The sequence below is a fragment of the Gavialis gangeticus genome, unplaced genomic scaffold, assembly GCF_001723915.1.
Source record: "Gavialis gangeticus isolate Ggan-Ray unplaced genomic scaffold, GavGan_comp1, whole genome shotgun sequence".
Lineage (NCBI taxonomy): Eukaryota > Metazoa > Chordata > Crocodylia > Gavialidae > Gavialis > Gavialis gangeticus.
This window is the reverse complement of record NW_017729005.1, coordinates 6,517,557-6,528,432: the sequence shown is the minus strand read 5'-3', so window position 1 is coordinate 6,528,432 and position 10,876 is coordinate 6,517,557. Positions and strand designations below refer to the sequence as shown.

At 43.4% G+C, this 10,876-nt stretch overlaps 1 protein-coding gene across 1 annotated transcript in view; it reads right to left on the bottom strand.

The window, feature by feature from the left end:
• The window catches only part of NFE2L3 (nuclear factor, erythroid 2 like 3), a 39,744-nt gene that overhangs the window by 24,917 nt on the left and 3,951 nt on the right, over window positions 1–10,876 (bottom strand). The window contains exon 2 of the mRNA XM_019508546.1: window positions 1,340–1,519. Within this exon, the coding sequence (XP_019364091.1) occupies window positions 1,340–1,519 (180 nt within the window). The remainder of the gene's footprint in view (window positions 1–1,339; window positions 1,520–10,876) is intronic.

Sequence of the window (10,876 nt, the reverse complement as noted above, 5' to 3'; positions counted from 1 at the left end):
CAGCCCTGGGGGCAGCGTGGAGAGGGCAGAGATTGGGGTGCAGGGTTGGAACCTGCCTGCACCAGCCCTAGGCAGCAGGCAGGGGTGCTCCAGCAGCCTTCAAGGAGACTGCTGAACCACCCCTCTCCCTAGCCCCACCCTGCCTCATCCACCAGCTCCAGGGCTGTCAGTGGGGGAGGGGGGAAAGAAAGAGAGCAGCCAGCACAGAGCTGCCAGCTGCTTTGCCTGGCCAAAGCTTGAAGGGGGCCGCTGGGTGGAAAGGAGCCCCCTTGCCTCATGGCAACTACCCCAGCTGGGGTACTGGGGGGAGATAGGCCAGGCCTGCAAGGCAAAGGGGCTCTGTTCTACCTTGCCCTCAGCTTTGACTATTCAAAGCAGCTGGCAGCTCTGTGCTGCTACTGTCAAAAGGCCCAGGCCAGAGGTGGGGGAAGGGAGTCCCCACCTTGCCTCTCAGGTAAGGCCCAGCTCCCTCCAATACCCAAGCAGGGGTAGCAGGGGGGAGAGAGACTGTGAGGTGAGGGGGCTCTGTTCCACCTTGCCCCCCTGCCCTCCAGCATTGGCCAGGCGAAGCAGCTGGCAGTACCAGCTGGCTGCTCCCTTTCCTTTCCCCTCCCTCCCCAGCTGACAGCCTTGGAATCAGGGCACTCACCAGGGCACGAGCAAGAGCCCAGCCCCACAAAAGTTAACCCAGGAGGGAACAGAAGTTTCCTAAGACATTCTGCTTTAGAGCATCTTCATCCATTACCTCATTTGACCAGGGTAAATTTTTCGTGCGATTGGCCATTTTAGAAGTGCTCTGCAGCTGTGCACGTGTGTTACGTCATGGCTGAAGAGCACTTTCAGGGGCCTGATAGCGCAAAAAAAGTAACTTGTGGAAGCACTCTCAGTGTTCATTTTACTCTTTCAATCTACCATAAATATGCTTAGATATGCCCAAGCAAGTCTCCCTTTATTTAATCTTCAAAAAAATCAACCCTGTAACATGCAAGACAAACTTGTGGGCATGAAGATCTAGATAAACCATAAAAGTGAAACTAAAATACTTTAACATCCTTCTCTCAATGTGCCCAACTTTAAAAACTGCTTCTCTGGAATAACCTTCTACCATAGAATTAAATGTAGTTTCTAAGAGACTAATTATATTCATTTTGGAAGGACTGGTGTATAGAAACCTAACTCCTAGGAAGACAAATGGGGAATGTCTTATTTACAGGCTATCATTTTGCTATCACTCTTTTGCTATTTTTCCTAGCAGCATGCACAGAACAAATGACCACAGGATATTCAAATACTTGTTTTGAAAACTATTCACCCAGGTTGTTTTTTTAATTACTCTTACCTCAGTGCTAAAATCTCTGTTATCACTCTCTTCCCCATCAGTTTTATTTCTTTTTTCATTCTCTTCATTATGCAGTTGCTTTATCTCTTCTTCCTCCTGCTTTTGCAAGTCTGATTGTTCATTTCCTTTATGAGAATAAGAGTAGTCCAAAGCTTCCTGACTCACTTTCCAGTCTACATCCTGAAGATGGCAGAAGAACAATTATATTAAGTAAGAGTATGCCAAAATAACCTTTAAAATGTATATCTACTTTATACAGTCAGAAGATATCACTTCAAATAATACTTAGATAGATAGATATCTATCACAATCAATCAGCTCATCTGCACAACTAGATTAAATATAAATTTCATAACATGACAAACACAGACTGGGAATGATGTTAAGGGAGAATCCTGTGTGCAGCACGTAAAAAGCACACAATGCATCTCCAATTTGACACCTAGACCCTGAACCTACTCGTGGACATTCTCAAACACAGGAGACGATTACACTAAAACAGAAATGCATTATTTTGATTTCATAAAATGAAACCAAAGTTCACTCATAGGGTCCTCTTTAAATTGTTCTTTTTCAACGATTATTCCTTTACATACACTTATTTTATGTTCTCTGGGTTTAGCATATTTGTATATGAGAAAAAAAGTCACAGGACTTCTGTTTTCATATCCAAGACAACTATAGGTTATTGGTTGTAGAGCTACACAATTCAACTGCATTCTACAGGTTATTGGAGCAGAGGAAGAATGACCAGATGAATCAATCTAAATGAGATATAAGAAGACATCTTTATAATGCATATCTTCATCTGCAGAGCAAAATGTTATGGCACAACTGGAAATGCAGGCTCCAAATGATAGCAGGTTAATGAATGTTTTACCTTCCTTGTTCCACAGCCCTATCTTGGAGAACACAAATTAAACTGATTATAAATAAAAGATCATATTCTTGCCTCAGTTCATAGCGGAGCCACCAATAATGTCAATAGGAGGTTTGCACAAAGACCAAAAGGAGACCCCAACCTTCTTGCAATAATTAACCATTAGGAATTGTGGATAAAACAACATGTAATGAGTGACTACCATAATTCATATGCACAATGCTACTAACTTACAGTTGCACAGAAAACCTTACTCCTGGTGCTTTCTAACTTTTCAGTATCTAATTTTGCAACCATAACATTTGTTTGATGTAGGGTTGTTTTAATTTATTTATAGTTATTTTTAGTACTTTGCCATTGCCGTTAGCAACATGCATCAAGTAGCACACTCTTCAGCACCAGAACTAGTTCTGCTTTGTTCCTTTTCCTTTAGGACAGACATTACAGTAATGTCTAGGAGCTCTAGTCATGGACCAGGACTTCACTTCATACTGACTTCATTCTCCTGATTGAGAATTGCCTATAAAAGCTTGTGCTTCCTTGACCAGTTAATTGCAAAGGTGCCACTCTGCCCTACCTTCTGCCCAACTTCAGACTAACACAGTTTTCCTCTTGTCATTGTGTTTCTAGCCCTTTTACCCCAGTTCCCACCCCCGCCCCCCTTTTTTCTGCAGGAGCTCCTAATTCATGCCCTATGGATTTAATGCACATTCACAGAATGATCAACAATGAAGTAGTTAATGTTAACATTAAAAGTATGTCATTCTAGGTGTCAGCATCAATACCAGAGGAGATCCAGGGCATAGGGAAATTCAGAGTTTTCAGAACTATAGTTTCAGACTGCACACACACTCATGAAGAGAATCTTTAGTTCATATTTGAAAGTTTTTCTTCATAAACACGATTAAAATTTGTTGCCTGTGAATCTGCCATTCAGACTCATCATTAGGTTGAATGTACTGGATGTCTGACACCTCTGGAAAAGTGGATTTAGAGCCTCATCTCTGCTGCCCACTGATTTCACTGAGACTGTAAGACAGACTTTGGATCAACTCTGCAGATTAGCAATTTTGGAGGCCTCAGTTCTAAGGTACAAGTCACTTATACTCTCAGCTTCAGTTCACAAATGTTTAACATTGGAATAATAGTAACTTATGTCATAGCTGCAAAGTGCAATAATTTTAAAGCAGAAGTGAGAAAATGTTTTACAGTTCAAGGCTCCAAGTTTTATGCTTAATGAAAGACAATATGGCCCCCTCCAGCTGTTTTCTATCCCCCCAAAATCTGTAATGAGGCCAGGCCAGAATCCTAGACTCAGCCAGTCCCAATTAGGAGATCAGGGCAAGTCATCCCCAAAACAAAACATCCCCACCTGCAGCAAGCTCAGAGCAGGCCCTGGTCCCAGCTGGGCTGAGTGAGCCAGGGGCAGCAGGCTCCAGCTCTTCCAAGCTAGGCCCAGCCCATTCTCCTTGTGTGGGCAAAGGTGCAAGTTTCTGTACTTGATCAGCTGTGCATGTCTTTGCTGATCTTCTGGTTTGACTCCAGCTCCCATTCTGGTAAGCCCTTTGGTATGCCCTCGTTCTGGTTCTCTGCTTGTGATTCTGATTTGACCTTCAGCTCTGGTTTTTGACTTCTGATATCAGTTACCCCTCAGCTTACCTTCTCTTTGGCTTTGGTTTCTGACCCCAGCTTATCTAACTTTGGCTATGACTTCTAAATCCAGTTTGACACCATGCCCCTCTGAACTCCAGCTCCCTGGCCTAAACTATACCTGTGCCCTGGGTAGCTAACCCATAGGTAAAAGTGCCAATAGCCTAGTGCATAACAGAACTCACTTTTTGGAAGAAAGAAGCTGTTTATGATGAAGTTTTGGGGAGTGGGAGGAGAACAAAACTATTGCAATACAGTTTAAGACTGTACATGAGCATTGTATTTATTCTTTGCTTTAGGTGATCTAACAATGGTGTCCCTCATTAACTTATCCATTATATCATTATGTAACAGTAACAGCTATGAAGCTGCTATTGCAATATAAATGAAACAAGCAGCACAACTTCTATTAGGAGGGAATAAGAGGCTTAATCTCTGATATCTGAATATACTTTACCTGAATCTAAAATTACTTTGAATTCATAGAAAACTAGGGTTGGAAGGGACCTCAGGAGTCTCTTCTAGTCCAACTCCCTGTTCAAGGCAGGACCATCCCCAACTAGATCATCCCAGCCAAAGCTTTGTCTAGCCAGGTCTTAACCTCCAAGGATGCAGCTTCCACCACCTCTCTGGGTAACCTGTTTCAGTGTTTTACTACCCTCCTAGTAGGAAAATTCTTCCTAGTATCTAACCTAAATGTCCGTTGCTGCAACTTGACCATTGCTCCTCGTTCTGTTATCTGCCACCACTGAGAACAATCTAGTTCCATCCTCTTTCAAACCCTGCTTCAGGCAGCTGAAAGCTGGTATTAAATCCCCTCTGTCTCCTTCTCTAGACTCAATAAGCCTAGTTTCCTAAGTCTTTCCTCAAAAGTCACGTCCCCCAGCACCCTCACTATTTTTGTTGCCCTCCACTAGACCCTCTCCAATTTGCCCACATCCCTTCTGTGGGTGGCAGGACGAAAGCAAACACAGTACTCCAGATATGGACTCACCAGTACTGAATAGAGGGAACAATCACTCCCCTTGACCTGCTGGCAACACACGTACTAACCCCCCCCCCCCCCCCCCCAGCTTTGTGTCACCTGCGAACTTGCTGAGTGTATAGTCTGTCATCTTCCAGGTCACTGATGAAAACGTTGAACAAAACTGGCCCCAGGACCGACACCAATTCAAGAAAGCTCTCCAGTAACTAAATTCTAGACATGGACAACCTGTAATTTTTCCATGTCTAGAATCTACCTATTGGAAGGCTGTCTTAAAATTCATCACCCCCATCACTGCAGTGGAGAAAGCAGCAGAGGAGTCAAGTAGCTTGACCCTGGCTACTTGTCCTACCCCATACCCACTGCTTAACCTCAGTTGCAGCTCTGGCCCAGGATGCAGAACATACAGTGGCTCCAGTCCTCACCTGGTTAGGCAGCAGTACTAACTGCCCCGGCCCTGGACTCATTGCCACCACCACAGCCACCCCTGGCTGGGTAGGGGCCAGTGTCGTCATGTGCTCCAGCACCACTCTAGTCCAGGGCATGGAGCTGTGAATGTGGGTGGAAGGGCAGAAGAGAGGTGGGGTGCTGTGGCTGCAGCTCTGAGCCTGGCTGGAGCAGGAGCCACAGCAGCCACCTTCCCCTCTGCTGCCCTGTACTCAAATCCAAGACTATGGGCTCACCTTTTAATTTAATAAATATGGTAGTACAAGCAAGTATGAGCTGCCTTTCCAACTTTCTGATAAAAGCATACTATTTACAAACTAGGGTGTCTGCAGTGTATATCTAGCAAAGAAATACCCAGGGTAGCTCTAAATGAGCTTGTGGGTACCAGAAGCAGACTACTTCATCATATGAGGATCCATAAAGCTAACATCCTGCTTCTCAGGGCAAATATTATATAATTTCTATATATTATAATGCAGTGTGCAGAGATGCACCCTCCAGACTTGATCCTCAATTATTTGTCAGTGGACATTTTCCTTCTAAACCTCTGAAGGAACTATTCCATTCCTGTAATCAATATTTTTGTTGCTTTGCTAGAAGCTTTGTTTACATTCCCCTGTAAACTATAGATTACAAGAATAATTTTTACCTTTGATAATGGACAGACTTCTCAGTCAGTTTGCTTTGGAAGTAACAGGTAGGGACCTACCGAATTCACAGTGGAAGTGGGCTTTGCAGTGGCTCCTTTAATCTTGCAGGTTCCCCTGTGCACCTCCCCGCCCCGTGCGTGCCAATTGGCAGAGGGCTCCCACTGCTTGGTCCTGATCAGTAGGGAGGCAAAAACTGCACGTTTAAATATGGCACCATTTTTTGCCTTCTGGCCAGTCAGCACGGCCACCAGGGCCCCTCAGCCAATTGGCAACAAGGGGGGAGGGGGAGGGATGCGCGGGGGAACCTGAAATTGGAGGAACTGCCATGAAGCCCACTTCTGCCATTAATTCGGTAGGTCCCTACTAATATGCATTCTCCTTCTTGTCAGTCAACAATGTCACAGGCTGAATGTTTCCTCTTTTTTTTTTTTTAAATCAAGTTCTCCACTCTTCAAGCAAATGTGATGTAAACTTCTGGGAATTCCTATTACTGCAAAACAGACTGGCACAAAAGTTACTCTTCCCAGTTACTGTTCTTTCCCTTGAGTCTCCCTGGTTTATAGCATACCATCCTAAAACTAGCTAATCTGCTGTACCTAAAGCATTCTTCCCTGCCCTTGGCTTTGAATGGGCTACCCCTATCTTTGAATCTCTGGTGCCAATTGATTTCTTGCAAAACTGAAACCTGTCTGCACTTCATCTTTCACCTTTTACAATTCTCTGTAGGCCTCCTAGCATCCACTTGGCATTTATGAGAGGATTGCCTATCAGGCACTCCATACACCTAGAGTGAGTGCCCTCCCAGATCTTGTGTGCAGTACAAATTCACTTCAAGCACTTTTCGAGATAAACCATCCAACAGCGGGCAGACCTACACATTCATTAATGCGCACTGAGTCTAGTACCACCGGGTGCCTATACACAGACAGGGAGGCTGCTCTGACATGCTGGAATACTGGAGTTTCAGAGCAGACTTGATTAATCGAGTCTGCTGCAGGATGGTAATTACTAGGCCTGTGCAAAGCTTCGGGTACTGATTTGATTCGAAGGAGATTCGGTTCTGTTCAGTGGCTGGATCTCCACATCTAATCAGGGAACTAATTAAAAGGTCCAAATTGATTCAGAGAGCTTTGACAATTCGGGCAGTCCCTGCCCGCTGCAGCAGAGAGCTGGGCCCAGATTCCATGCCGGTAAGTAAGGGATGGGGGGGACTGGAGGGAGGGGACCCCCACCTGGCCCCATCCCCTGCCTGCCCCCACACCCCATGGCTGCCCCACCAGCCCCAGCTCCCAGTGCTTTAAAAAAAAAAAAGCCCCCACTCACCAGGTGGGGGGCTGATCCCTGCTGCCCCCTCCTGCCCCATGTTGCATGGGGGGCTCTGCCACAACCTGCCTGCCTGCCCCAGCTCCGGCGCTTTAAGAACCACCCCCCCCCAAAGGAAAAATAACTGCAGTGGCCTCGGGGGCTCATGCAGAGCCCGCCACAGCATGGGGCAGTGGGGATAGCCCCCTGCCTGGCAGCACCCAGCGAGTCTGGGAGCTGGGACGGATGAGACGGCCATTGCCAGGCTGGGATTTGAATCACTGAATCAAATCACTGTCCCCCAAATCCAAAGCAAATACTACCCCCTTCACACAGGCCTAGTAATTACCATACTCCAGCAGCCTCCCACATCTTTGAAACACAGGAATGCCGATACACAAATGGTGATGGGTGCTTTTATCTGAAGCTTGAATGAGCTTTAGATGAAGCACCCCCACCACCATTTTGAAGCGCGGGGACAGCTGATGCACAAGATGCTCCAGGTGCTTTTAATTAGTAGCTCTCAGATCTGCTGTAACTAAAGTACCCCCCCCCAGCATGTGTATGATATACCCCACCCCCGAGCATGTGTATAAAAGCACTCTGCCGTGAAGTACTACAAAAATGCACATTAGCCTATTTTAATTCACATTAGCAAAAGAGCACTTTTGGGGGGGTGGGGTGCCTTAAATGGGTATTAATGTAAATAAAGCATGTGTGTAGACACTGACTCCTACTTTGCTGCTCTAGCTATCTGCTTGACTTGGCTCCTACAAATCACACGTATACTGCAACATACTGTGAAAAGCAAAATGAGTGCATTGTGTACACAATAAAAAGATATTATCTTTTACAGTACTCAATGTTCTTCCCATGACTCATTTTCTCTATACCCATCCTCCTTCTCCTAGCAAACACTTCTGACTTCTGTCTAATCTATACAGGAGACATCTTGGAGCAGGAACCAGTTTTATTAATTTGCATGCCAAGTTCCCTACACACAACATAATGCTCTACTATAGTGTGGTTCGATTTCAAAAGGGAATACTCTTCTAGTTTGCTTTCTAAAACAAGCAACCCCCCAAACCTCATTTTTTTTTAATCTATAGCTGTGATATAGCCACTCTCCTCTGCATGTTAAACACCAAGTATTTAAGAGATACCTTAAATACCAAATTTTAATTTTTGCATTACTTCATTCAAACTACAGCAGTCAACCCTCCCCTCCCCTCAAACAAACCCTCCAACTGCAGGGACAAATCAACTGGTTCTTATTCAATGTAAATATCTCCTGTGCTGAAGATGAAATTATACATTTTTCTGTGTCCTACCTTCCTCAATAACTTGCATGGTATGTGCGTGGCTGTTTTTCTTTTTTTCAAGTGCTCAGTCAACTCTTGCTATTAACAGGCTATATGTAACTTCCCAAAAGTAGTCATAGTTTGAGAAATTACGTAGACAGTCATGAAAATAAGTATTACAATGACCAACTCATCACTTCTATTGTAATTTATGAACAACAATATAATTGACTTTAATTATAGACGGCATTCCTTAACTGTATGTCAATTCAGGGCTTCAAGGAAGGTTCCAAACAAACCCAGCTTTGGAAAATGAAGTTAACCCAGTGAACACATTCATTTTGGGCAGCAGTACAGCCTCTTCCAATGCTACCAGTAGCTTCAATCACAGTTGGATCTAGCTCCATGTAGGGATGACTTGGCAATCACAGGGCAGTGATATCTTCTTGGCCTGCTATGTCAACATGGACAGTGATTTTTAGCATAAGATGTAACACTGTTTTGCGGTATGGACATCTGTCTACTAAGAAACAGATTTAGAGCACATGGACAAGTCAAATAACTATGTAAAAGCTATATATCCCAGTACCAGTCATCCAAACTATTCAGTCTCCATCTGTTTCCCTTGAGCCAAAAATAATAAATGTCGCTCTCTCAAATGCTCTCTTCCAATTCTTATGTCTGATTCCTGTGCATACAACTTGTATATTTATATAGCCCCATCGAATTCAATGGAACAATTCTCACATAGCTGCTTAAGAAACTAAGACCTAGGATTATGAATCCTTTCTTTCTTGTACTGTAACATCGCAACTTGCTATGCTAGGACCTTCAATCTGCAAACTAACATCTTCAAAGGTATCTGGTTTCCCCTGTACCACATATTCAGTCTATATAAAATAGAGCCATCTAAGCAACCAACCACTGCTGGTATCACAGAGATGCAGGAAACTCCATCCAAGTCACCATACCTTGCTCCTCTGATAAACACCAAGTGTAACAGAAAGGTGAGGTAAGACTAGTTTAAAAAAAAAAAAAGCATAGGACATACCCACTTCAGCTTTGGTCCAGTCACTTATATTTTTGGCCTATGAAACATGCCAAAGAGTGCCATCTTTAACATGCTGACATTATTCCATCAATTTACAAGACAATTAGTCATACTGTTGCTTTACATTTTAAAAGCCATATTTTATCTATAAGTAACAGTAATTTTGATTTTAGTATGGCCACTAAACATTATAGGATGGTCTTCATTTTATTACAGAAGCTTATTTCATTTATAGAAATCACATGAATGATTAATTGGATTACAACATGAAATACAAAGGCTACAGCTGACTTGTTTGCAATTTGATGGAACTAACTTTTGCAACTTAATGCAGAAACTCGCCTACACAGCTTTAATTATTCTCAAAGATTAATTGCTCCAGGTTTCATAATATTAATTTACATTATCTTAGAATATTAAACAAAACAAAAAATCAGGTCAAGCTGTACTGAAAACTTTAAGTCCAAAATGCATGTTTCAGCTACTATACTTGGTTTTACAGTTTTTCATCTGCTCTTATCTTCAATGTCTATGAACATCAGTTCCCTCGGACTGTCACTTGTTGCTCTATGAAAAACAATCTCATTTATCTAGCACTGATGCAAGAAAGTTAATCTAGTTATCCTTTCAACACTCAGTGACTATCTAAAGGCTCCCCTAACTTCTTAAAATACAGCCACAAAAATAATCAGAAAAACAAAACACTTCCTTTTAATCTTTCCCAGCACCAGCCTTGATCCATCTCATAAGTAAGAAATAGTGCTTGCCAAGGAATCTAACAGCATGGGAAGTTGGCAACAGTGGATTACTTTTTATTAAAGTAAAAATGAAAGTTGCAAATCTGCTGAAATATCATGTAATTCAGTTTATTACTGCAGCCTTTTTTCACTATAGAGTACCTTTTTCTAACCCTGTAGAAATAATCATTTAAATGAGGCTAAAATTTCCCTTCTGATTAGGGGTGCACCGATAGATTTTCGGGGCCAATACCAATAGCTGACTTTTAAGGAGGCATATCAGCTGATACTGACCTGATTTCTGGTACACCTGCCTCCAGCTGGTAAATGTGTTGTGGTGGAAGGGGGGCACAGATCAACACCCCCTGCTGTTACCTCTCAGCTCCATGTTCTTGGGGAACCCTGACACAGGACACAGACTGTCTGACTCACAAAGAATCCTCCCCCAACCTAAACAGAAATTGATTAAGATGCAGTGAGAGACACACCTAAAACCCTCCAGATAAGGGTGACAAAAGTGAAACAACTGCCCTA